This window comes from Miniopterus natalensis, chromosome 9, assembly GCF_054644295.1.
Source record: "Miniopterus natalensis isolate mMinNat1 chromosome 9, mMinNat1.hap1, whole genome shotgun sequence".
In the NCBI taxonomy this organism is placed as follows: Eukaryota; Metazoa; Chordata; class Mammalia; order Chiroptera; family Miniopteridae; genus Miniopterus; species Miniopterus natalensis.
This window is the reverse complement of record NC_142089.1, coordinates 21,577,042-21,603,957: the sequence shown is the minus strand read 5'-3', so window position 1 is coordinate 21,603,957 and position 26,916 is coordinate 21,577,042. Positions and strand designations below refer to the sequence as shown.

Genomic DNA, 26,916 nt, shown 5'->3' with positions numbered 1-26,916 from the left:
TGCGCCCCAAGTGCAGAAGTGAGCTCTCTTCCTCCACTGGGGCCACTTTCCCCATTTCACTGCCTACTCCTCCCTCAGTCCGAACACCTTGGCTGACTCAGTCCCCCTGGGAAAAGGGTCAGATCCCTGGAGAAGACCTTGAGAGAACAGTGGGAGGAAATTCGGGGGCTCAGACGGTGAGGTAGGGCTGGGCAGGGAGGGAAGACCTAGCTTTAAATCATCCGGCTCGTGCCCTCTTATCTTCCACATCCACTGGGGGCTGGGGCTACCCCCTTATCCCACAGACCAGTTAGCCAGCAGGCAGCACGGGTCCCTGCTGGGCTCTCATTCAGCCTGGCAGTGACCATAGCTACCTGGCAGCCCATTCCGATGGGCCCTGGAGCGGCAGGGTCCTCAGCTCCTTGTGCTCGGGCTCAGCCCTGTCTGGACATTGGTCCTGAGGCCCAGGCAGAGAGGTGGTGCTGAGCTCAGGGGCTGGACCCCGAGGGCCCTAGACTCAGGAGCTGGTTTCTACTTCCCTTGCCCTTTGGCTGACAGTTCAGGGTGAGGGTGAGGGTCCTGGCTAGGCCACTCAAAGTCCTGGTGCTCCCCTGAGGCCCCACTAGCCTCCCTTTGACTTCCTTTTATAAACTCACTGGCTGGGACACCTGGGAAAGAAAAGCAGGAGGGGAGATATTTTATCCCCGGGGAACCCCAGGGCTTTGCTGTGCAGCCTTGGGGGGTGGTGAAGAAGAGACTCAGAGATGGATCCTCTCTCTCTGACAGGCTGGTCCAACTCACACTGTATAGGTGGGAAAAACCAAGGTCCAGTGAAGACTCTGGGTTAGAACCAGGCTGCTCAATTCTGTCCAGGGGTGAGGTTAGCTCTGGAGAGAGGCCTTGGTCCTGCCTGTGACACTATCCCTCTGTCCTGTGGCAGCCTGGGGTACTTTGAGGTGAGCCTCTATTGGGAGCTCCATTCCCTGGCCACTACCCAGCCTCCACAGAGCACCTCCTCCCTGGGGCTTCTGCAGGCCTCTGACCAAAGTGGGTGCACTGAGCTGACTCCAGAGCTCCTTATCCGGAGAGGCTCCCTACAAGCGGTGGTGGCCGTGAGGCCTGGCTTTTGTAGGTCAGGAAGGTGGCTTGGTCTGGATAGGCCCATGGGCCTATCTTTCCAGGTTACTCCTGACAGGCCTCTCTGGGTTTGGCTGTGTGGGTGGTGGGTGGGGTGGGGTGGGAAGGAGGAAAGGGTGAATGAGAGACAGAGTTGGCCCTTGAAGGGCTTAGACCAGGTGGGGAGATGAGCTCAGGCACCAAGAAGCACTCAAGGGTGCCTGAAAACAGGGCCCCAGGGCCCCATGGGAGACCTCCTGTCTGGCTCGTGAGCTGGAGGGGCAGCTAGACACTCTTAATTCATGTACGTGGTGAGATGTCTGGAGAGGTTTCTTGGCTGAGAGGCTGACTTGGAAGTCCAACAGGGCTTTAAAGGTGGGGGTGGGTTCCTTCCTTAGGGTGGGTGAGACTTTCAGCAGGCCAAGATGGAGGGCCTGGGACAAGAGAAGTCCAAGCAGAGGGGCTAGCCGGAGAAGGAACCTGGAGGCCCAAAGACGCAGCACATCTTTGGGGAGCTCCCTGTGGTGGGGGATGGTGCCTCACAGCAGTGCCTTTGGCTTGGCCCTGCCAGCTCTTTTCTCCTTAGGGCCCCACCCCCCTCACCCCGCTTTCTGTTTACTGGGCACCTGTCCCAGCTCAGTGACTCTGGGGGTTACTAGGGGAGACCGAGATGTTGCTTCCACTTTTGACAGGGCTGGAGGGTCCCATGCCAGGTGCCCTTCAGACTGTGCCCCCCCAGCCCCTGGCCCTGGAAAGCTTGGAGAGGATACAGTGTGGGGACCAGTGTACAGTCTTGTGTGGAGGGAGCCTCATCTCCATCTCCTGTTCCATCAGTCAAGGTCTAAAGGTCAAAGTCCCCTCCCCCCACCAGCTGTTCTGCAGAGGGGACCCTGTTGGCAGGACTTCGGTGTCCAGGGTAGATCTCCCTCCACTGGAGTGAGGTCCCAGAATCCTGAGGGGTCCCAGGCCTCAGCCCTGAACGGGTGCTAGTGTGATGTGCTCTTTGGGAGCCCTCTACAGATCTATTTTTATATGGAACTCATTCACTGGATAGAGGGACGGGGCCTGCAACCCCCAGTATGCCCGTCTGAGCCCACCCAGGGAGAGAAGGGCTGTTTGGGGAGGTGATTCCTTTGATTAGTGTTGGAGATGTTTTTATAATATTGGGTTCTATATGCAGGACAAAGTAATAAAAACTTGTCTGTGATATGGTGCCTCTTTCAGTGACAATTGTTTCACCATTAAGCAGTTTGAATGGGAGGGTTCTACCCCTCCATAGGGGGTTCTCCACAGTGTGTGTCTGAAATCTCTGGGTAGAGACAAATTAGACTATCCCTTCCATGAAAGATCCCTGTCTAGCGGGGGACACATTTAGGAAACAGATGACAGAACATTGTGGTCAGGGCCCCAGTAGGTTTACCAGCATGATATTTGAATCAGATTTGAAGGAGTGTCTTCTTGGACACTGTCATTCCATCCTGATGGCTCTTAGCATATTGTGACACATAGCATGTGCCAATTTGCTGGTGGGAGCTGGGCTCTTCCTGGTGTCTTGGTGCCAAGGTTATGCTATGTCCTCCATCACATCCATCATCTGAGGACCAGAAAATGCCAACTACATGGATGCTGATATCCACTAAGGGGAAAGATTATAGTAAAGTGTAGAAGGCAAGAAGTGTGGGTTACAGCTGGTGGGGAGTGGGGAAAAGAGGGACTTGTTCTACAGGTAAGGTGAGGCAGGGGGTAACAATAAAGGGCTGGGAAAATTCCTAACCCTTTGAAGGGCAAAGAGAAGGCACCTTAGCCCAAACAAATTGGATTCCAGACTCTCATTAGGTGGGAGCTCAGTGTAGGCCTGGGTTCTGATTGATCTCTTTGTCTCTCCTTCCACTTCTGCAGCCATATGAATGATCTCCTATTAAATCTTCAGCATGCATGTGTCATGCTGAATTTTAGGTATGGGTCAACAACTGTCATTGTATAAAATTAGAGAAGGAAGATGTTTATCAGGGCTTGTGCACACGTGGACATTGAGACTACTTTGTTTTTCAGGGGTGTAGGACAGCGTGGTAAGCTCTTTGTTGGCATGTGAAGTCATTATCGTTGGCGGAGATGGGGATAGTAGTTCCTTTGAGCTAAAAGGTATGTCTGATGTCATGAATGAACAACACTCAGGTGATGTCCTATTGCTCACACCCCAAGCTCTTCCTATGAATAACCTAACTTCATAAAGCAATGCGTTTGGATTTCTTTTAATAGGAAGCCCCAAGTAGGGCTTTGGAAAGATCAGGGGGCTTGTAGGGCAAAGAGTGAAACTGTGTATTGGAATTCTAGGGTTCTATGAAACTGTCTCAGGGGCCCTAATGGAGACTCCAGGCCCCATGGTCTCTTCAACCCAGAGTAGTTCTACTTAGGGTACAAAAATTGCCCAGGCACGAGGTAGCTAACAAAGGGAAGGTGCTGAGTAGGAAACACTGTCAATGGGAAGAGGGTTCTCTAAGGGCCAAAGAAAGTTGCTACTCAACTTGTTGACTGTTGCCAGATCTATTTTTTGGCAATTTTTAAATTATCAAGTAATTTTAAAAACCATGAACTCGTGTCTATGGGCCATTTTTGCTCTTTGGCCTGGCAGTAAGATTGAAATTTCCTTTGCAACATTCCAGCCCTGTGATAGTTCAGCCCATGCTTTAAACCTTTGGATGGGGAACTCATTACTTTCCAAGTCAGCCCCTTATATGGAATGAACTGCTGGGTCCGTATCATGTGACTGGGACTTATTAGGCACCTGCTACATACTACACGCTTCCCGCACTTGGGTTTATTTGGGCAGTGGTGCAAATGGAGTGAAGTCGAGTCAACCTGGCTCTGGGTCAGGCATATTGGATCATGTGTTTCCTTGATGTCAGGCTCTTCCTAACACTGTACCAGATGACGGGAAAGGTAGAAATCTCTGGTTTGGGGACATTACTTGAAATGAGTAACGTTTATTCCATATGCTGTAACTGACCAAAGGGTCCTTCTTTATAAACTGTCTGTGTCAGATGACCGAGCTAAGTAACAACCCAGATTGTTTAGTTCCATGCTAATCACTCTCAGTGCAGAAAGAATCCCAGGAGAGCAGATCTGCCAGAGCCCAGAGCTGGGCAGTGAGGAACATGCTCACTGACTGCCTGCGCCCCTTTGTCCCGGCCTAGACTAGACACACAGGTACACACTACAGACGCTCTAGATTTCGTCCTTCCCGATGTAAACTCCTAGCTCACAGAACGAAGGTTCTAGGGAAAACTTCTTGGGGTAGGTTACCCATGTCCTGGACCCCTCTTCAGATCTGAGACATCCTGCCTGGAGTAAAGGTTTCCACACCTTCTGAGTAAAGTAGCTGTGCAGACCCCTTGGACAGCTGCAGCTCCAAAACTGCCTCCAGCCCCAGGAGCACAGCTTGGCAGTGACAGGCGGGCTGCATATTAAAAACAAACCCAGTTTATTGAAAACAGGTAACTCTCAGTAGCTCTGATTAGAAGCCAGATTCGAGATACCATTACTCAAGAAAACAGTATGTACAAAAAGTCTCAGGGAAGGGAGAAAAAAACTTGAAAATACAACTTAACAGGACTGGATTACTAGGACGGTCACATGGCAAAATGACACAAAGTACAGCAAAGAGCCACCCATGAGAAAACAGTGGGCCCTCAAGCCTGGGGTGGGGACTCTCAGTTCCCACATTCTTGGACCACATCCCATGATTCTTTGGGGAAAGAGGCACTGACTGAGGAACCGGCCCATACCCAGGGCACAGGCCAAATGTGGGATGAGGCACCAGACCAGTTACAGCTGCTCCCTCAATGAAGCCAGTAAAAGTGCTCTCTGCAAAGTCTCTAGACCTGGCAGGGACCACCGGGCCACAGAGAGCTCAGAGACCTTCTCTGTGCCAGTCACATACAACCCCAGACTAGTCTAAGCCCTACGCGATTCCCTTATCCAAATTTCCACTAACTGGAGAGGTAGAGGAGGAAGACATGGAAACTGCCTCCACACCAATTTTTGGTCTTCTGTAGAGATATATACAAAACAATGTTCCACAAGTCAGCCTGAAAAAACTGGGCACAGCGGGTGTGAGATTACACAGGAGGAGGGGGTGAGCATGGGAGGGGAGTTGTGTTCTGCTGTGGTCACTGCTGTGACAGGTCCTGTCCCACTGTTCTGGCCCCATTTGTATGGTTCCTCCCCGCTTTCTGATGTGACCTCTCATGGCCCAGAACTCTCACTTCTCTGAGCACAAACCTCCCAGCCTCGAGCATACAGAGTGGAAACACCAGAAGCAGAGGCTTCCTGATGAGCGTGAGTAGGCAGTCTTCCAGAGAACATGAGGTTCTTCCATGTCACCTCCACTGGAGTCAGGCAGGGCAAAGAGGATGCTGAGTTACAGGAGGCAGAAAGCGGCAGCTCAGAGCAGGAAGAATTCAGCAGGGAGAACGACAGGAAGTTCTGATTGCATGGACGCAGCGGGCAGTGTCTCTGTCACCTGGGTTGGAAGGTGTGAACAGTAAACTTTATCTAACTGATGGAGGAACAGTGTCTCCCTACTTCCTGGATTCTCCATAGGGACACCACCACTTCCTGCTTTGGAACTTCACTCAAATAGACAATAAGCTTGAAAGGAAGGTCCCAGAAGTGCCCACTGAAGATCCAGTCTGTCAAGTGTGGCTTCTTGGAATAGCAGCCTCATTTGTGAGTCCGTATGCTGCTGCAGATTTGGGCAAGACGGCTCTAAAAAGAAAAGGAGACAGGTCGTTTAGAGATGGCGACACGGCATGCTTGTCCAGGGAGCCACTCATGGTCTACTCAGGTAGCACTGGGCGTGGGGTCAGGTAGGTCTGAGGAAATCTCAGCCCTGTATTCTCTATTTGTGTCACAAACTGATTCACCTTCCTGAATCTCAGTTTCTCATCTGAACAAAGGAGCGAAGTAACAACTCACATGAGACAATGAAGGTGGAATCTGGGAAGAGTAATGCTGTAGGTCCAGCTAGATGATGAATGTTACCAGATTTGGGTGCCTGGCTATGTGATCTCAGCACTGGGCCTACGTTCAATAGGACATGTTAGGGAAAGCAGCTCGCCATTGTCCCCTTCCTTGGATGTACCCTTCACAGGCGCCCCAGGAGGGTGGGCCTATGGCAGCCATGTTTTCACTAAGTGCTCTTGTCCACCAGCCAAGACCATGCTGACTGTACCAGGGAGGCCCATATGACCAAAGCTGAGCCAATTAAATTCTTCCTCTTGAACATTTAAACCAAGACAAGAACCTGGACAGTTAGTGTTGGGTAATGGAGCAACTGTTAGAGCTGGAAGAGTGGATACTCAAAGCTACAAACCAATGCTCAGGGAGAGCAGAACCAAGAGCCTTGAGAAGGTCACCTGCTGGGGGGCAGGACTGAAGTGCACAGGGCCCCAAAGACAGAAGAGCTGGAGGAGCTGGGGCACCAGAGTGGAGCTCCTTGGCTGATGGTCCCACCCCACCAAGGACTGGCTGTTCAGCGCTTTCTTGGATTCTGTGTTCTGTGGATTCCTTGTAACAAGCCCCCACCCTCCTCCCGCCTTCCTGATCTGTGAAGAAGTTTCAGTTCCTGGAGGTCAAATGTGCCCTGACATACGGCAACAACTGCCTGATGAGGCAGAACCTGGATTCTGTTGTGGAACTTCGGTGGCAGGCACTCTGGGGTAGACCAAAAGTCAACATCAATTTAAGAACAGAACTGCTGCAAGGTAAGCAGGACAATAGTCAAAATCCCTTGGGGGAAAGAAGATTATAAGTACAAAGTGTTAGCCCGGATCTGAAAGACAACCCTAAGTAAAGCTAACCAAGAACACTACTGGAGGCAGCCCAGATGTGGAGGTGAGTGTGAGACTTACGGACAGCTGCTTAATGTTCCCCAAGGCCTCTGGATCCAGTTGTGCAATATCGACCCTCTTCAAGTCACTGGCCAGTAATCTCATGCTCTGTATGGAGGGGAGAGTGGGTTAAATTGCATGTCCTTCAGGGTGGGAACCTCCATCCAGCAGCCCAGTGTGCCCCAGGGGGCCTCCTTTGTGTTCTGCACTTGGGGGGGATGAGGCAGGCAGGCAGGACTCAGGCTGTCACCGTGTTCCTAACAATACAGTGACTTCAGTGCTTGTTATTGGGTAAGCAGCTGGAGCACCCAGGTACCAGGGCATACCCATCAGGTTAGAAATGCCCTGCAGACCACACCTGAGATAAACTGCTCTTTCCTCCCAGGAGGTGAGGTCAACAACTTGCTCTACTCAGCTCAGAGAAACTGGGCTGCTTCAGAACCCCTGGAAGTTAGATAAAATGGAAGAGACAGCTCATGCTCCCCTTTCTAGACAACACACACACCCTGGCAGTGCCCCCACGCACTCCATCTCCTTTACTGCACACATCACATGATAGTATAGTTAACCGTGAACCTATCTTGACTACTGAACTGCTTCTCCAGGGCAGAAATGTCTTCTGCATCTTGGGTCTGCTGTCTTCTGCATATTGGGTACGCAAATGTTAGTGGATGAACAAATGGAACCCAAATCCGGGCAAGGATGTTTCCAGTCTGCGCCTCTAATCTGGGAGAGGAAACTGGGCTCTGAATCCTATACAAGAGTGGAGAGGATCCATGCAACCAAAAGGACTTTGGGGGAGAGAAGTGGGTGACAGACCAGGGAAAGGAATGCTGATGATGCGGCACGCAGTGACACTTACCTCTCCACCTCCCACTGGCACAGTAAGGAAAACCTCTTTGCTGTCAGCCAGAGGGCTGCCGTTCACTGAGACATTGTAAATCCGCTCTCTGGCTGCTGGAGTTCGCAGGCCTGGGGTTTTGAAGACCCTAGAAAATGGGAAAACCTCTGTAAAGATGGCTGGCAGATTGCATGACACCAGGCGCTATGAGCCCTTCCAAACCCCATCTGGCCTCAAGCTGCACTTTTCACATCACACATTTCTAAGAAGGCGAGTTCTAAATTTAGGGGGAAATCTTTTTAAGCAGTAATGACTAAACACAGCTGGAGAAGGGAGATTGTAATTATCAAACATACATCTAGCAAAAGTAAATTCTTATCCATGTAAATTTTAGGCCCAAAGCTCTGTATGAATGCCAGTCATCCATCCATCCGTCCATCCATCCACCCACCCACCCACTCACCCACTCCGGTTAATGTAGTATTTCTAAGAGTAGCTAAGTGCTTCTATCAAGCGGAATTTTCGAGGGTCAAAGGAGGAGGATTCAAAGATTACATCATTATGTTAAATCCCAAATGAGCTTTCTCAGTGCATTTACAATGCTGCTACCTATTTCCCCGAGTGTCCTTTACTGTATGCTTATGTGAAAAACAAAGCTAAGCAGGAGTGGGAATTAAAGGCAGAAGGTAAGTCTTCCTCCTCTCCCCACTCTCAATTCCTATGCACCCTTCCAGAAACTTTCTGTGTATGTAAAAGCAGATAACCATCTAGGACACAGTGCTCCAACTGCTTGGAGATGCTTATAATCCTGAAGCTGCCCTCCACCCCCATCAGCACGTAAGGATCTACTTGTTTTCAAAAGTCTATACAGCATTTTCTGTTTAGCTGACCAGCCCTAGGGAAGGGATAAACTGTTGCTGCAAGAACATCCTTGTTTATACTGGTCTCCCAAAAGAGGACGTCAATTTTCCCCAAGGGCATAGGAGAATGCCTACCATTTAAAAAACAAAGCAAAACCTTTTGATTAGAATCAGAATAGACCAAAAGTGACTAGAGCCTCCAGTGATCAGAGTCAATGTTTTCTCTCTCATCAGATAAAGAATCACTCTGTTGCTCTAACAGATGAACCTGTACTGGGGAAAGGCAACCACCACCAGAAAGCCTAGCTGATCACTCGCCTCTGAAAGGGCTTCCCAAGCCTTGGAGTCAGGAGTTATTTTCTTAAACACCCTTCTTGGATTTTGGGTTCACACCCAAATCCAAGCCTTGCTCTCAGTACTCACCGTGAGTCAAATCTGGGCGTCAGGCCTGGAGTTGGTTTCACCATAGACAGCTCCATTCGGCCCACAGCCGGGGTAACAGTGCTATAATTGCTTGACCTACAGGTAAGAAACGGCCATTAGGTGCGCAGCAGCAGCAGGGGCAGGTAGCACTTGGAGGGCAGTGACCTTGTCAGATACTGTCATGAGCACCTACGTAAACGTGTAACGCTCCCAACAACCCTATGAGAAGCACCATGGTTATCTTCATTTATAGATACAGAAATTTATTGACTTTAACTTGCCCAAGATCACACAGCCATCTAGGACAGAGCCAAAACTCTGGACCCAAGCAGTCAACCTCCAGAATCCAACCCCTCAATCAAGCTAACAGAGTGAGAGGAAGGAGACAGCCCCTCACCAGCTGCAGGCCCCCCAAGAACCCCTAGGTATGGTTCTTGTCCTCTTGTTAGGCAGTTACCAGTGCTCAGGGAGAACTGAGAGGAGTCCACTCCTTCACAGACACCCCCCCATGACTACTTTCCTAAGCTTGCTTGAGATGTAGCCCCACTCCCAACAGTTTAGTAGGGCCTCCAGAATCAGGTTAAGCCCATGGTGATTATTTGGCAGGACCAGGAGGAATAGCTGAAGAAACTACCTGTTGGTAAGTGACAGCTACCTTGTGACTGACCACGGGGCAGCTCTGCACATGGACTGTCAGGCAACTAAACAAAATAATATGCGATGTCTACCACGTTTCTGGGTTCCATTCTCCGTTTGCATCGAAAAGCGGGGGGAGGATAGAGAATGTGGGCAGGTGCTGGGTGAGATACTTTCTAGAGGCCCCAGGTCAGATACTCAAGGATTTGACGGCTTGAAGCTCTACCAGAACACAAGCCACAAAGCCCTCTCACCGCCTAGTTCTGCCAGGATGAATGTGGCTTCTCCAATAAAACCAACACACAGCTGAACCGGGAAAACCCATTACCTTTTGCTTTTGCCTCTTGCTTGTATGGACTGGGTTCTCTTCCTGGATGCAGGGCACCTTTTGACCTGGAGTGACAATCAAATGAAACTGAGGTTACACAAAGCCTTTCCTTCAAAGGGTAAAGGTAAGGGGTAGGGAACCAGCTCTGGAAAAGAAACCTAACACTGAACATAAGAAGGTCTATCTCGCAGACTTAAGTAACTCAGAAAATAATTGATCAACTAAGGCCTTATACTTGCTTGGTTTTCAAAATAGAGAATTTTGGCCAAGATTAAGGGTAAATGTCATTTAAATTGATTGCAGCCTGGCTGGTTACCCCCCACCCTGACTTTACATAAAGTGCGACTCAGATCACTATGGGCATCCCAGGTGCCCAACAGAAGGAACCCTCAGCAGTCCTCATCCCTCCGAGTCCTCAGAGACACCTGACAAGAACTACTCCTTACCTTCTGATGATTCTCTCCTCCCTCACCTCCCCAGATTGACCCACCTTCCCTGCTTCTGTGCTGTCCCCTGCCTCACAGGCTCCTCTTTCTCCCTCACCCCCTCTCCATGCTCTCCGCACACAGCACCAACTCCCACACTGGGACAACCACCTAAAGATCTGGGAGTCAGTGGGACTTTCAATCTCCTCCTCTGAGCTCCAGGCTGAAATTTTTGTCTAGTCTCCATGTCCTAGAAAAGTATTAAATGCTCAGTATGTCAAACAAATGACACCTGAACTGTTCCCCTTCACCGGAACCTAGCACCACTCTTCCTCCTGTGTCCCACATGCCACCCATGGCAGTTGCCTAAGCTAGAAACCATTTAGTACCTTCTCACCCCCTAGTTCTCGCCTTCCCCCCACCAATCTTGCCCACTCTCCCTTTTAAGTCTTATTTCAATGCCATTTCTTTTTATAGGGTCAGAGCCTCCCTACTGGTTTCCTTCTCTCTAGTTTTCCCCTACCATTTACCCCGAATACTATTCTGAAATATGGATCTGGTGATGTCACCACTACCTACCTGATGAAACTTCCAAGCCTGGTGCACAAGGCCATTCATTATCTGCCCCACTCTACCCAAATTACCCTCACAGCTTCTATCCCAGCCACTTCAGACTGCTTCCTGTTCCTTAAATGGACACTTTCATACCTCCTCCCAGAACTCCCTTCCCTTTCTTTTCCAGCTAATGAAATCTCACTTTAAAGGCCTGGCTGTGTCCTAAGGGGGTAGGTAAGACTCAATAGCTTCCTCTTCTACACACTTTGCACATCTATGATAGCTTTTGTTATTAGCGATTTAAGTGGGATCTTCTGTACTAAACTGTGGAGTCTGGGAGGGCAACACCACATTTTGCAGACTTTGTGTTTCCGTCTGTCAGCCCACAGCCCTAAATCTGAACCCACTTACTCTGGCAGTTTGAAGTCTCTTATTTTTACTTTCTTCTTCTTCTTCCTCTTCTATCATTTCTTCCACTTGTATGACCTTTCGTGCTACAAGAAACAGTTTAACAGAGTGACGTTTGTCGTGGGAATAAACTTTCATGCATTCACATTTCTTATAGGAAAGAAAACTTAAGCAATCTTAGGCTGTAGGCTAGAAATAGACCCAATATAAAGATCACTTTTTTAAAAAGAGGGTTTAGACAAAGGAAACTAACCAGAGTGGTTAAGAAGCCCATATGATGCCCTGTATGGTCTGCCCAGCATTCTGATTAAGAATGTAGACTGTGGAGTTGGGCAGACATGAGTTTGAGGCCTGGCCCTGCCACTAACTAGGCCACATGGTTTCATGGCAGTGCCTCAGTTTCCTCATCTATAAAAGGGCGTAGTCATTTTATAGGGCTATTATGAGACCTGGAACGTGGGCTCCCTAAGAACAGGGTCTTTGTTACTTTTATTCCTACATCCCAAACCCTAGAATTGTCCCTATAAATGTTTAAGTATTTCCGGAATGAACGAATGTAAAGCCCCTTGGACAGTACTGGACACGTTATAATTGTTATTAGTTATAATATTATTTATGTAGATGCCACAGGAAAACTTAGAAAGTGTCTCATTGCAAGTATGTATTGCCAGGAGCCAGACATCCTGAACAGGGATTCCATGGAGAAAATTCTGCATGTAATCATAGGGGAAAAGAGAGCTCAGACTAAATGACTTTTAAGTTTTAAATTTTTTTTAAAAAAAAGCTTACCATGCAGCGGACAAGAGAAAACAATTTTTACTGTTTGCTGACACTGGTTCTGGTGTGTTCAGTTCCCAGGGGTGAAATCAGAAGACACCCCTCCCCCAAGTAAGCAATATTGGTGGAATTCAGAAGAGAAACTGATACTGCCTAAATGTAGAAATAACCCAAACTGACCTAACAGATGGTAAATATGTGGCTAACAAACTCTAGGAACACCCAAGTGCAATTACATTATAACCTCTGGGATATGACACCTGGAATATGACATCTGGAAAGCAAAAATGATGCCAAGGTTGAATCAGATGGTCAGGACAGCCTCACGAGTTGGATGCACTGAGCTGCCAAAGCTTGATGACAGCGACAAGTCCACAGTAGAGCTCATCCTAGCCTGACTCCATGCTCACTAATTACAACCCGGCTTCCCCAAAACCTTCCCTATGAGACAGTGTTTCTCAGTGTGGGGAGTATCTGTGAGAGACGTTTATATGATGGGTCACTGAATCAAGTGACATGGAATTAACATGTGGAGAAGGTCTGTTTCCAGTTCTCACTCAGCCCTCTGATCAGGGAGTCTCAGCTGGTATGGCCATGTCTTGTAGCACCTCTGTAAATCTTGCTAACCTCTCCAATTCAGGGGAAGCAAGCAGACAACAGGTTTGGTTTTCAGCACAGCGTTTTTCTCCTTTCCCTTCCACTCACACACTGGTCTGGAGGGTTTGGTTAGTATCGCTCTTGCATATAATTAACTGGATACAGCACCCAAAATCAAATTTTTGAATTACAAGACTAAGGAGCAGACATTAGAGCAGGGGCAGGGAACACACCGCCCATAGGCTGTACACTGCCTGCGAAATCATTTGTTTGGGGCCTGCCAAGGCAACCGCAGGTGGGACTCGAAATTCAGTAAATCTAGGAGTTTTTTTCATAGGTCATTTTTAAGTTAATATTTTGTATGGCCTGCGAATGATGTTATAAGTATTCAAATGGCCCTTGGCAGAAAAAAACGTTTCCCACCCCTGCATTAGAGGGAAGAGGCTCCATCTGTGAGGCCTCCCTGAGCAGCAGCCAACTACCCTGGGCCTCAGCTCTCTCAGTTCAACAAGGGATTTTGAAAAGTACTCACTTCTGGCAGATTTCAGGGGTGTCTGAATAGCTTCTGCTGTTAGTTTGTTTATTTCTGTGATATCCAGGTCAGCCTGTGACAAACACAGCCAAAAATCACCAGGCATAGTCCATCAAATACGAGGAACAATATTTTAAAATGAAAAACAATTACTTTTAAAAATGTCATTGAATACAGTCAAAAGATTGTTAATTACAACACAATATAATAGACTCCCATAAGTCAAGACCCAAAACACTGACAATAGCTTGCTCCTTCCTAGCTATGTATTCTTCTGTTCCATTTCCTTGTCTCTCCCTCAAAGGTGACCAGTCTTCTAAATCTGTCATTCTCCAAAGATAACCACTACCATTCCATTTTCTTGAAATAAATGTGTGTGTGTGGGTGTGTATATACATATTTCCACAAATGTATCTGTGACTAAATAATATTTTGTTTGGTTTTGTTTCTGACCACTGTTTGTGGTTGCAATTAATCTCTTTTCACTACTATAGAATATCCCACTGTGTGATTCTATCAAAATGGATTTGTCCAATCTCCTGTCCAGTCTTTTGTTATTATAAACACTTTGAACTGTCATACATATATGTCCAAGTTTCCTCTTGACTATATACTTAGAGATAGGACATTACAAGGTTGTAGGGTACACAAATAATTATGCCAAATTATTTTCCAAAGTAGTTACAAGTGTTTCCATTCCATGAGCAAACAATACAAGTTTCTAATGACCCATAGTCTCTGTAACACCTGGTGCTGTGTCAAACTGCTCATTTTTCTCTTTTTAAGCCTAGGGGGTCAATAAGGTTTTCTATTATGTTCCTGGGCCCTTCAAAAAGGCTTCCAGTTGCCCTTCTAATTAAACTTCTTCCCAGTGATGACTACCTATGTATATGGGACTAGTCAAGAGCAGGCATGATTCGTAGGCCTTTCCTAGCAGGGCATGCGTAAATATCAGAATAGTTGTTACAGACTAGGAATGACACAGGTTTCATCTCTGGGTTGGGAGGGACTACATGGAGTGCTCAGAGACGGATTCTGAGGCTCACCAGGTTTAACAAGAAACAGTGTTGTAACAGATTAGTGATATCCAATGTGGTTTATGGAACGGGAAGTGATGGCCAACTTTCTGCCAACTCTAGAACAAGCTGGCATGTTATGAAAGTATCACTGGTAGCAGGCTACTGATCACCTAACGTGCAGAAGAGTTAACAAGCCTAAGACTGATATCCATGGAAAGACCTGTTTACATGGTTGGCCAGTGGCTGGCACAAAACTTGGATTTCAGGGTTCCCACTATACCCTGGTAAGAGTGGTTCCCTGTGCCTAAGATTTGTACAAACAATATGGCTTTTTGCTGAACACCTGCTTTCCTTCTGAAGTTCAGAATTTTGGTATTGCTAGGCAGATGATGACTGTGTGACCAGCCCCCAATAAAACCCTGGGCATTGAGTCCCTAATGAGCTTTTCTGGTAGGTAATGAGTTGAATTAAGCATGTCCTGTGTGATTCCATTGGGAGAGGGCTCCTGGAAGCTTGAGTCCTCTGGACTCTGCCCCATGCACCTTTTCTCTTTGCTGATCTGCTTTGTATCCTTTCATTGTAATAAATCATAGCAGAATACAACTATAGTAGCCCCCCTTCAGCCTCCCAACGGTTTCACTTTCTGTGACTTCAGTTACCTGTGGTCAACCAGTAAAATATTAAATGAAAAATTCCAGAAATAATCCACAAGTTCTAAATCCCATGCTGTTCTGAGTAGGTGATAAAATCTTGCATCGCCCAGCTCTGTCCCAGGACATGAATCCTCCCTTTATCCAGCATCTCCATGCTATATATGCTACCCACCCACTAGTCCCTCAGTAGCCATGTCAGTTATCAGATCACTGGTATCGCATTACTTGTGCTCAAGTCACCCTTATTTTATTTAACAATGGCCCCAAGCAAAAGAGAAGTGACACAGGCAATTCAGACAGGCCAACGAGAACTGGAAAGTGCTTCATTTAAGTGAAAGGCGAGTACAGTACAGTAAGATGTTTTGAGACACAGAGACCACATTCTTACAACTTTCATTACAGTATATTGTGAAAATTGTTCCATTTTATTACTGTTAATCTCTTACTGTGACTAATTTATAAATTAAACTTTATCATAGGTACGTATGTACACATAAAGTCCCCTATGGAACTTCTTTCACAGTAAGCACTCACTGGTTGGATTTTGTTAACAGACCCAACTTAAAAAAACAAAAAAACCTAACCAACAGTTCCAAAATAGGAAAAGTCACTTACCGTTGCTGCCTCTTCCAGGGCCTGCTTGTTTCCTCCAAGGGCTTTAAAAAGAACATTTTGTTCAGTTACTGTCAGATTTTAATGATAAATCATTTTCCCATGACCAGTTATCTTTCTAAAGCTGGACCAGATTAAGTTCTTGCTCTAACACTCAAGGACCTTCATAATCTAGTCTAGTATTTTTCCAAGCTTGACTTGTCCCCCTAGTGACTCAGTCTATTGTTCTACTACACCAAAAAGTTCCTGTTAGTTCCCAAGTGTGCCACTATCTTTCGTGAATCAGTGCCCTGGTATTTATTATTTCCTCTGCCCCAAATATTCCTCTGCACCCAACAAATTTCTAATTCATCCTTTGAAACTCAGCTGAAACCCAAAATTCTGCTAATTTGTCTATTACAGCAGATTGCTGCAAAGTGCTGAGTTAGGTGTTCATCCCCTCACCCTACCCAACAACTACTCAGCAGTTTAAGTGTCCACCTATCTTGAACTGAATTCCTTGAGTATAGAGATAATATCCTTAGTTTCTGGCAAAATGTGACATACAGTAGGTAGATGGCAAATGTGTGTTGAATGAAGAGGTCTGTGCAAGGTTAGATATAGAATATAAAGTTAGGTTCGGTCTTCCTGCTAGAAACTCTCACAGTATCCTGTATGACCGTTAAGAACTCAGGCTTTGGAACCAGAATACACTTGCATTCAAACGGACTCTGCCACTAACCAGCTCATGAGATCTTGAGTAAAGTAACCAATCTTTCTGTGCCTTAACCTTGTCATCTATAAATTAGGAATAATTTTAATAATAAATTTGTTATGAGGACAAAATTAGTTAAAACAGCAAGTCCTTGAAAAACAGTTTTCATTCAACATCATTTCAATGGGACTGATACGTGCTCAATGAACACTTCTAAAAATGTGCAAACAAGTAGATTAATAAGTGCAAGGGCAAGCCAAAAGGATCATTAAATGTCTACTATCTGAGGAGATGATGTATTTCTATCCCAGAAGGCGGCTACATACTGGGTAAATAATAATAAAGAAAATAAAAATGTAAGGGTAACCCAGCAGAAAGGACAGGCTCTTGCATTTCCTTGGACATTTAACAAAGGGGTGGGATACAGGCTGGGATTTTCTCTGGCCAGGAAAACTCTTGGGTCCTTGCACTTCACAATTTGATTTGCCCATTTTATTTTTTCTAAACAAATGTGCTCCCTTTATTTTGTTAATCTTCACCTAAGGATATTTCTTCCATTGATTTTTAGAGAGTGGAAGGGGGGGAGAGGGAGAGAGATTTGAGAGAGACACATGGATTGGTTGCCCCCCACCTGAGCCTCCATTACGGTGGTGGAAATCAAACCTGCAATCCGGGTACCTGCCCTTGACTGGGAATCGAACCCATGACCCTTTGGTACTCCGGAAGGTGCTCTAACCACTGACTCATGCCGGTCAGGGCAGATTTGCCCATTTTAAATCAGCAATTTCTATAAGCTGCAGAAAGCATCCTATCCTTTCATCTGAGTTCTGGTAACAGACCAACTTATTCATTCATTTGTAAATGGTTGGCTAAAATACCAAAAAAAAGATTACTTCCTGACACATGAAATTTATGTGAAACTCCTATTTCAGCGTGTCCGTAAGTAAGTTTTATTGGAACACCGCCATGCCCATTCATTACAGCTCTTTTGAACTATAACTGCAGAGGTGAGTTGCACAGATAATCCTCTGGCCCAGGAGGCTTAAGATATTTACTTTCTGGTCTTTTATAGAAAATATTTGACTATCTGCAGGGGTAGCCAACGGTAGGTGCTAAGATTAAAACAAAAAAACCAGAGACATGAGATAGGGAGTGGGAGGAAACATTGTCTGCCATTTCCTGTAGCGACCACGGGAGACCTGAGCAAGGTGAAGGCCGAGGCGGTAGGCAGGGGGCTCCAGGGCGAAGCTTACCGAAGTAGTCGAGCCAGTTCATCTCGCGCAGCGCCTTGGGGAGCCGCAGGATCTCGATGTTGTATATGTTATCCATCTCCTTGAGGAGGTTCATCCTGTCTGACTGAATCTGCTTGGATCGGATTTGCACTGCGACAGGGTAAAGTCGACGGAACACGGTCACCCGGCGGGGGAACGGAGCCTGGAATCCCCCAATCCCCCCGCTCCCCGCGACCGCCCGGAGGAGCCGCGACGACCCGGGCTCGGCCCCTTACCTTCACGGTCGAAGTCCTTCAGGAAGGAGGCGAGCTTCCTGCTCCGCAACGAATTGGTCTTGGTCACCCGACTGCTGCCCTTCCTAGCCGGAGCCATGGCGCTTCGGGAGCGGCTGCGGGGAGCGCAAAACCGAGCCACAAGGGGTTAGAGGCGGAGGCGGGGAAGGGAAAGCAGGGGGCCGCGAAGGCGCCGGAGAGGGCGGACGGGTGCCCCAAAAGGTCAGCGGAGAGGGGCTCACCTTCGGAGCCCGGGCGTCAAGAAGTCTCGAGGAACGTACCCGCGGGTCCCAAAACCAGGGCTGAGAAAACCCTCGCAGCTCAGGCTGAAAGGGAGCGGCTCAGGAGCCAACAGCACGTACGACCGCCGTCGCGAAATTCAAACTGCCACAGGCTGACGAATGAGAAGTCGCCGTCTTAGAAGGCGGGCCCACGACATCCAATCACAAGGAAGCTCCCCGTCAGCCGCCGGCTCACACGTAGGACTACAGTACCCAGAAAGCTTTGCGGCCTTAAGACATATTTTCGCGACCTAACTGCGTAGAGGGCCTGCTCGTAGAAACTGCGGGCCGACGCCGGCCAGCGGCTCCTGCGGGTCTTCAAACTCGGATGCTCTTTAACTTTAAAATTTTCCCGCTGGTTTCAGGGAAGCGGCCGGCAGTCTCAGGGAGAGGACACAAGATTCCTAAGCACAGGTCCGGCGCTGGGGAAAACGGGCTTGGGCCCCGGGTATCCGCAGTCTGCAGCAGGAGATGCTCTAGCCCCAGACGAGCGCCCTGCTGGGCCCTCCCCGAGGTGGGAGACACGGGCCCCGCCTTCCGAGAGCCCCTCCAGAGGTAAGACTCCGCCTCGCACCAGGAGCACCTGTCGGAGGGGATAGACAGCCCTATCTGAGGAAGCCCTGGTTTAGCTGAAACTCATCTGAGAATGGAAATAACTCCTGCCCTTGACCTGATACTTCCCCTACCAACTTGGCACCCGAATGCTGTTTTGTTTTGTTTTTTTTCCCAGCAGAAGATGACTCAGGACCGGCCTCTGCTTGCTGTGCAGGAGGCCCTGAAGAAGTGCTTTCCGGTGGTGGAGGAGCAGCAGGGCGCGTGGCAGAGCACCCTGAGGGACTGCCGGCCCCTCCTGGCCTCCCTCAGCAACCTGGCGGAGCAGCTGCAGGCGGCGCAGAATCTGCGGTTCGAGGATGTGCCGGCGCTGCGGGCCTTCCCAGGTTTAAAGGAGCGGCTGAGGCGCAAGCAGCTGGAGGCGGGTGACACTGTCCTGGACAAGCTAGGCGAGAGGCTGTAAGAGATTCCGTGGCGCTCATTGTTTGCGGAAAGATTTTAAAACCGGGTGTTCTATAAGTAGCTAGGATCGGCCAGGAAGGTGTTGTCTTCTTTACTTGAGAGCATGGCCTCTGGAGGTGTGTCAGCCTTACGTCTTTTGCATCTGTTGCAGTGGGACCCCTGTCAGAAAACCATTTTCTGGCCTTTCCCCTGTCAGAGGCTAGGCATGGCAGTGATGGACTTAGTAGAAGTGTAAAAAGTAAAACAGAAAAGCAGTGGAGAGTGCTTATTAGCTCTTCTCTATAGTTTTCTTTGGTAAAAAGCAGTGAGGAGCTACAGTTGACCCTTGAACAACAAGGGGCTTAGTGATGACCTCCCACACAATGGAAAATCTACCTATAACTTCAGTTGGCCCTTCCCAAACATGGATTCCCAACTGAGGAGTAAACCTTTGGACAACTTGTTTGAGCTTTGTTGGTCAGTTAAAAGAATCTGTGCATTAGTGGACCTGTGCAGTTAATTAAAGCCCATGTTGTTTAAGGGTCAACTGTATAGTGTATACTTGGTGGGTGTCAGAGCTCAGGGTTTTGCATATATTATTGCATAAAATCTTTTCAGCACCTCTGTGACTTAACCTCACTTACTTCCATTTTGCAGGTGAGGAAACTGAGGCTCAAACAGACCGCCTCTGGTCTCACAGCTAGTAAATAGTAAAGCTGGGATTCTAACCCAAGTGTGCCTGACACCAAGGCCAGAGCTCTTAACACCACTTGGTTCTGTTGTACATTGATGTCTCTGCACCCAGAAGTAGCACATTTGTCAGCCCTTGTTATGCCTAATGTTAGACTCTCTATCTCAGAGTTACAGGTTATGAAGATAGAGAAAAGACAGGGCACATGTCACCTTCCCTTGGCCAGAACAAAACACGGTTCTAGTGTGTAGAGTATGTGCCATAGACTAATATGAAACTGCCAAAAGTGTATTCATTTGTACAAAATACATTTATTCATTTGTACAAAGTACATTTATTAAGCACCAATGGGATGCCAGGTACAAGGTGCTGGGAATACAACAATGAACCTGATTTAGTTCCTTAGTTGAGTACAAGAGATAGTCAATTAAGTTATGTCATGGTACATTCTAAGATAATACATTTTTATTTCAATTGATTACACACTTGTGTGTGGATATTGGGCTGTTATTACAAGTCTATTTTTAAATTGCGGGTCATGGTCATACGTTTTTGAAAGCCACAATTCTGGCTAAGGAATGCCTTATCCTTTGGGAAATTGTAACCTTTGTCTTGGTGGCTGGGCTCCTTGGAGTCACCAATGGAGTAACAACAATATTTGCCATAACCTGGGAACTTCTCTAAGCATTTTATGTGCATTATTGCATTTAATCTTCACAATAACCCCTTTTATTCATCCAACAAGTGTTTGTTCTCTATGCCAGTCTCAATGTTCTAGGTACTTAGGATGCGCAGTGAGCAAAACACTGGTTTTATATGTGACTGAGAATAAGTAACTTTCCTAAGTCCACAGTAGTCTGTGTGTACTGTGAGCCTAAACTTGGGGCAGGGTAGCATGTGGATAGTGCTGGTTTGTTGCTTCAGTTTCCTCCTGTCCCCTGTTCACATACATGGCATGAACTCTGTGTGAGCAGTTGCTTTTCTTACACACCTTTATAGCAGCCCCAGACGCCCCTTCGTCTTTACCTTCTTTGACAGCTGGGCTAATCACGCAGCTTTGAGAGCCATGTAACTTGTTCATCTTCTCCATTTTTAAGTCAGTTCTTAATTCTTGAGCCACCCCTACCTCCAAAGCACTGTCACCAACCTCCTTAGACAAATAGGTATCATTTGGAGGCAGTTTTTCCCCATAGGGACGTTTGGCAATATCTGGAGACATGATTAATTGTCACAACTTGGAGAGAGTGGGGGCATGGTTTGGTCCTATTGTCTAGTGGGCAGAGGCCAGGGATGCTGCTAAACATCTTACAGTGCACAGGGCAGCCCTCCGCCACAAAGATTCATCTGGTCCAAAGTGTCAGTGTGCTAAGGGTGTGGAACCTGCCTTAGGCCTTTCTCATGATAATGCCTAACATCAGACCCTTTCCCCCAGAGCTGCCCTCCTCAAGGTGCGTGACACTGTCAGCAGCCACGTGGGACAAGTGCTTCAGATCTATGAGCAGCATGCAGACACGATCGGCATTGACGCTGTCCTGCAGGCTTCAGTGGTGAGCCCGTCTGTGGCTGACATGTTGGAGTGGTTGCAAGATATTGAGAGGCACTATCGAACTTCATATCCTTTGCACACATTTCAAATAGTGTCCAGGGCTATTCTAGGCAGTCTTTTAATTTCATTTATCACAGGATTACAGAATTGTATAGTATGCATCAGTTCTCTTTGGCTCCTGAACTTGGGTTCTTCTACAGTTATTTCTCATTTATTGAGTAGCTGCTACCTGCCAGACATTATTCTAGTTGCTGGGAGATAGGCAATAAAACATAGAATGACAGATGGTGATGAGTGCTGTGGAGAAAAATAAAGCAGAGAAAGTGAGAGATGAGGGTGAGGTGGTGATTTTAAATAGGGTGGGCATGGCAGGCTTCACCGAGAAAGTGACATTTTAGAAAAGACATCAAGTGCAGAGGCCCTGAGGTGAGAGCATGCCTGATATATTCAGGAAATGAGGCCGTTGTGGCTAGAGCAGAGTGAAGAAGGGAAGCCTAACAGGAGATGCAGTCAGAGAGATGGGGCTAGATCTTGGAGGGCCTTGAGGTCTTTGAAAGGATTTGGGCTTTTACTCTGAGTGAGATGGAAAGCTTTTAGGTTTTTAACATAATCAAACCTGTTTTTAACAAAAACAACTTGGTTTTGTTCTGAGGGAGGACTTGGGGTGGTGTGGGGCAAGGGTAGAAGCTGAGAGATCATTTAGTTGGAGTTCTGGCCTTTTTCTCTCGATTCTTGCCTTATACACTGGCTGAAGTTTCTACCTTCATTTGAATAACCCCAATTCCAAGCTTTATTTTTGCCTCTTGTCTTGATTTTCAGTTTCCTGTTGATGTCTCCAACTGGATTGCAGACTCAGATTTAGCATTGAACTCCTCTATCTAGCCCTCGCATTCTACCCCCTTTTCCCTTAGTTGTCGAATCAATCCTGTTTAGACACCCAGTCTGGAGATGTAAGCAATACCTTGCTCCTTTCCCTGTTTCCTTTTTTAATTGCAACAGTAGCAGCAGCAGCAGGGTGGTAGCAAGCGGAGTAGCCGCATCTAACATTACTGAGCGCTCACTGTGTGCCAGGTACTGTTCTGAGCATGTTTACACACTCACCTGTCAAGTCCTTGGATTCTATTTTCCTGGTGCATTTTGTATTTTCCTTCTCTATCCCCACTGCCTCTTCCATAGTTTCTTACCTCTCAGTTGGACTTTTAATCACATGGAGCCTCTTGGCAGGTTTCTCTGTCTCTAGCTTCTTTCCCTCTAAGCCACCCCCAATGAGTGACTTGACCCCATATTTCTTCAGGAGGTTAAGTTCCAATCCTATTGCTTGTATAGGAATTTTTGGTAGCTTCTGTTGGGAGGAGGGTAACACAGAATCCCCATGCTGGGCTGCAGTGTTCTTTGTGTTCTGGCTCCACCTGCCTTCGCAGCCACCTTTCCTCCTACTCTCCTCATTGTTCCATGGCAGCCAGACTGGAAGGTTTACTTGCCCCTGAATCCATCCCAGACTTCCCCACTTCTGTGCCTTTGCTCATGCTTTTCCTACCAGCTGGAATCTCCCTGCTACCCTCTAAACTTGATGTTAGACTTCCACTGACTTTTCTCTCGTATGTCCCTTAGATTCTTTCCTTTCAGTTTCTGGTTTTTCCTCACCGTGGTGAGATCCTGGATTGCAGGGGCAGTTTCCACTCCTCTGTCCCTGAGCACAGAGCCATGTGCTTGAAGAGGCGCTCAGTAAAGATTTGTGGCCTGGGCCAATCCTGCACCCCGGACAATTTCATGATAGCTGCACTTTCACTTTTATGCTCTGTAGCTCTCTCTGGGGTATTTTCCCCCCCTTTCAACATATTTCATCTTCTTTTGGAGCAGTCCTTAACTTCTAGGAAGGTACCTGAAGAGAAAGTACCTCCTGTCCTCAATCCAGTGGGGAGACTTGGCAAACATCCAAGCTCTGCCCAAGGCCTGGGACCGGATTTCCGAAGATGAACACCAAGACCTGGTACAAGGTACTTGGCTTATCCCTTTATGTCTTCCTCTCCTCCTTTCTGTCCCCATGTCTCACTTTGGGAGCATGGAGATGCCCTCATAGTGCTTCTGTCTCTTATCAATCTGATGTTTGTGTTCTCTGGAGAGGTGCTATGTCACAGGTTCTCTCTTCCTATTCCAGATATCCTATTGAATGTTTCCTTCTTCCTGGAAGAGTAAGGAAGCTGTGTGTTTATCTGGAGACCAGGGGGACACAGTTGAAGAACCACAGTGCTGTACTCTGACTTAAGAAATGTCAATGTTGCAACTGGACATATTTGAAAAATCGTCTACAGCCTAAGGACTGGCTCTTGGGAGAATTGTGCTAGATGTTTCTGGCTTTGGGGCTTCTCCCTGCCAGGTCATGGCTGAGGGTACATGAGCCACTCCTCGCCCTTTCCTAAGGCTCAGGGGAGTGGGTGGAGGTGGAGACAATGCAGGAAAGGCACCGAAGAACACTGGGGACAGAAGCAGCAGCACAGAAGTGGCTGGAAGGAAAGGACGGGATAAAGAGCAGCATCGCCCTCTGCGTCATCCAAAGCTCTGAGCCTGCTTGATACCAAGTCCTGGTTTTGTGCATTTGTGTCAACATCTGATTCCTTGACGAATGAGGAAGTGACTTTGATGATTTAAAAAAATAAGCATGATGTTGATAGAAAACAATAATTGTTTTCCAAGTACAATAATAGCTCCTTGTCGTCAAGCCAATTTCACTTTCCAGAGCCTACCACCAGGGGGAGGTGGTGCGGCATGAATGATTCTGAGTGCTTCGCTGTGAAGGGTTCCCATATTGCTCTTACTACGTGAGAGTAAGTAACTGGGGATAGTGGGACTCCTCAAATGACAGGGGGTTTATGACCAATGCTGGCAGCTGACTTGCCACTTCCCTCTGATCTTGAGTGAGGGAACACCAGCCCATAGTCAGGTGATCAGGTCTTATGATGTGTTCTAGAGACAGATGAAAGAGAGCCCTGGAAGGGTTTATAGTTCAACCAGAGAAAGATCTAAACCAGTGTTTCTCAAGCTTTAATGTGCACATAAGTCCCTGGTGTCTTGTTAAGATTTAGATTCTGATTCTGTAGTGCTGGGGTGGGGTTCTATACTCTATTTCTAATGAGGTTCCAGGTAATGTTGATGATCCAGGGGCCAGACTGAGTTGAAGAGATTTAAATTGTAATACAATAATAAAAACGTTGTACCTGAGGTAAAAACAGAATGCTTTGGGAGAAGAGAGGTGATAACTGCTGGTGAGAATGTCATAGTGACTCTCAGTTAGGCCTGAGGCTGATTTTCCTTGGGGCCAGGAGAGGAGTGCAGGGCAGTCCATGCACAGGGTCAGGCTAAGCAAAGTGTGCTGTGTACCAGGCATTGTGCTTTATACACAATTCAAAGGGTATGAGAGCATTTTGATTGAAAAGTTCTCCCCCAGTTACTCAGTTCCCTTACCTGGAGGCAACCAGTGTTTAGTGTTTTTGGCGTATCCTTCCAAAAATATGATTTGCCTATACAAGTGCAGTGGTGGGTAACTGCAGAGATAGCCAGCACCAGTCCCCAATGATCTTGCGCCCATGTACATCTCTTTCCTTCAGTGTGGGCTGGACTTAAAGATTTGCCTCTAGGGAATGGGATACTGCGGATGTGGTGGATGTCACTTCTGAAACTAGGTTATGAAAAGACTGTAGCTTCCATCTTGGGTGCTGTCACTCGCTGTCTTGGATCAGTCACCCTGGGGGAAGTCAGCTGCGGTGCTGGGGCAGGCCATGTGGGAGACAGATGCCTGCCAGCAACCACCTGAGTGAGCTTGGAAGCAGATCCTCTCCCCCCTAGTTGACTGCAGGTGAGACCACAGCCCCAGCTGACTGCTTGGCTACAACCTCATGAGGACCTACGCCAGAGGCAACCAGCTAAGCTGTGCCCGGATTCCTGACCCATGGAAACATAGTAAATGTTTTAAGTCATTAAGTTTTGGGGTGATTTGTTCCACAGCAATTGATAACTGATACAACAAGCAAATATGTTTTTGTGTATTCTCCATAATTTTATACAAATAGTAAAACACTATATGCCCAGTTTTTGTACCTTTTTTTCCTATTTACTATATCTTAGAGATCATTGTGTATGAATACATAAAGAGCTTCTTTAATTTTTTCTAAACCGGTCGCATAGTTTTCTGTTGTATGGACATATGATTTATTTAACTAGCCCCTTACTGATGGGCGTGTAGACTGTTTCCAAAGTCTTACTATCTGTCAGGTGTCAGCAGCCCTCCCTCTACTCCACCCCGCCCGTCATGCTTTTTTTCAATTAGTTAACCCACTGTGCCCCAATTAAAAAAAAAAAAAAAAAGGATTCTGTTGGTATTTTTACTTGAATCATATTAAATTTAGAAATTAATTTAGGGAGAATTGTCATAGTGGGAGCCCTTCTAACACTCCTCCAACCATGCCACTGGCTTTGGGTTGACATAGCAAACGTGAGTTCTCTTCTGTGTTTCCTTACTTGGGTAAATAGACTGTGTTCAGAACCCCCTTCCCTGTCAGTGAGAATCTGTGGGGATGAAACGAATTTAGGCCCCTTTCTTTCCTGTCTCAATCCCACCCACACTTAGAAATCGACCTCAAGATTGTTCTCTCAGGCAGAGTAGGGGCTTGTCAAAGCCAGCAGATACTAGGCTCTGAAGAGAAGGACTGTGCCCAAGGAGAGTCCAGACTTTATGGCGATTGTATTATCTTTGACTTTAACAGGATGATAGGGGCCAGGAACCATCTGCAGCTTGTTCAAGCATTGAGTTGTTAGTAATTCCTTCCCCATGTAAAAGAAGGTGGGGAGAGTGCACGTTTGGGGAGAGAAGCAGGCTCAGGTGAGGGGAAGGAGCAAGTGCGTTGAAGATCAGCTAAGGGAAAGCTTACTGAATTGCAAATGGCCCAGACCTGGGTTCAAGTCTCAGCACAAGTGACCTTGGGTAAGTTATTTCCCACCTAAGTTTCAGTTTCTTCATCTGTGTAATGGAGATGATGCATGTCCTCACAGGGTTCTATGTTTTAAGTGAGTGGAGGTGTGTGAGGCTTTTGGTAAATTTATAAACTTTTAAGGGGTTGAAATTCACTAAAGATTTATTAGTCACCTACTAGGTGCATAGCTCTGCTGTGAAACAAGTATGCTTGAGAGACAGTGTTTCCTGAGTGCCCATAGCTTGTTGGTGTCTTGCCAGAGTTTTCCCCGGGGTTTACTTGGTTCTGGTGATAGGGGTCTTTCCCTTCCACCACTGTTTCCTCCCTGCCACAGAAGGCAGAAGCATCCCTGACACCTCAGCTGGGACAAGAGTCGGGTTTCCCCGAACACCCAGCCCTGCTCGGGACATGATTCCTCCAAACAGCAGAGGTAAGTGCAGCGCTGCCACCGGCTGGCGAGCCAGTGGCGCTGCCCGACCCGGCGTGCCAAGGCTCTCTGGGCAGCTGCAACCTTGCCAGTTACCCTCCTTTCTGATCCCGTAGCCAGGAGGGCTGGAGTGAATCCTGGGGCCATCTGCCAGTCTTACA

At 47.3% G+C, this 26,916-nt stretch overlaps 2 protein-coding genes across 5 annotated transcripts; one reads left to right on the top strand and one right to left on the bottom strand.

Annotated features, from left to right (window-relative positions):
- Nucleotides 1–4,548: 4,548 nt before the first annotated feature.
- On the bottom strand, nucleotides 4,549–18,383 carry CDCA8 (cell division cycle associated 8). Of its 2 annotated transcripts, XM_016218597.2 has the most exons (11): nucleotides 18,093–18,379; nucleotides 17,854–17,966; nucleotides 17,600–17,728; nucleotides 15,656–15,696; nucleotides 13,369–13,441; nucleotides 11,466–11,548; nucleotides 10,075–10,139; nucleotides 9,111–9,206; nucleotides 7,849–7,975; nucleotides 7,008–7,094; nucleotides 4,549–5,862 (listed from the first exon to the last, which is right to left on the bottom strand). In XM_016218597.2, exons 2-11 carry the CDS (start codon nucleotides 17,948–17,950, stop codon nucleotides 5,818–5,820), a joined length of 843 nt encoding a protein of 280 aa, XP_016074083.1. In that variant the 5' UTR covers nucleotides 17,951–17,966; nucleotides 18,093–18,379; the 3' UTR covers nucleotides 4,549–5,817. The 2 variants fall into 2 exon arrangements, with proteins under 2 accessions (XP_016074083.1, XP_016074074.1); XM_016218588.2 differs by lacking the exon at nucleotides 4,549–5,862 and having other exon boundaries at nucleotides 6,600–7,094; nucleotides 18,093–18,383.
- AIRIM (AFG2 interacting ribosome maturation factor) lies at nucleotides 18,380–25,686 on the top strand. Of its 3 annotated transcripts, XM_016218613.2 has the most exons (5): nucleotides 18,380–18,686; nucleotides 18,865–19,142; nucleotides 21,248–21,427; nucleotides 23,240–23,358; nucleotides 23,520–25,686. In XM_016218613.2, the coding sequence occupies exons 2-5, from the start codon at nucleotides 18,868–18,870 to the stop codon at nucleotides 23,555–23,557; spliced, it is 612 nt and encodes a 203-aa protein (XP_016074099.1). In that variant the 5' UTR covers nucleotides 18,380–18,686; nucleotides 18,865–18,867; the 3' UTR covers nucleotides 23,558–25,686. The 3 variants fall into 3 exon arrangements, with proteins under 3 accessions (XP_016074099.1, XP_016074107.2, XP_016074092.2); XM_016218606.2 differs by lacking the exon at nucleotides 18,380–18,686 and having other exon boundaries at nucleotides 18,768–19,142; XM_016218621.2 differs by lacking the exons at nucleotides 18,380–18,686; nucleotides 23,520–25,686 and having other exon boundaries at nucleotides 18,759–19,142; nucleotides 23,244–23,333.
- Nucleotides 25,687–26,916: the final 1,230 nt, after the last annotated feature.

Excerpts from the sequence above, each read along its gene's own strand:
- AIRIM (XM_016218606.2), top strand. The coding sequence starts at position 18,778 with ATGGAAATAACTCCTGCCCTTGACCTGATACTTCCCCTACCAACTTGG. Across the intron at positions 19,143-21,247 it reads GACAAGCTAGGCGAGAGGCT|AGCTGCCCTCCTCAAGGTGC; the intron begins GTAAGAGATTCC and ends CCTTTCCCCCAG. Across the intron at positions 21,428-23,239 it reads GAGAGGCACTATCGAACTTC|GTACCTGAAGAGAAAGTACC; the intron begins ATATCCTTTGCA and ends ACTTCTAGGAAG.
- CDCA8 (XM_016218588.2), bottom strand. The coding sequence starts at position 17,950 with ATGGCTCCGGCTAGGAAGGGCAGCAGTCGGGTGACCAAGACCAATTCG. Across the intron at positions 17,729-17,853 it reads GAAGGACTTCGACCGTGAAG|TGCAAATCCGATCCAAGCAG; the intron begins GTAAGGGGCCGA and ends ACCCTGTCGCAG. Across the intron at positions 13,442-15,655 it reads CCCTGGAAGAGGCAGCAACG|GCTGACCTGGATATCACAGA; the intron begins GTAAGTGACTTT and ends TGTTTGTCACAG.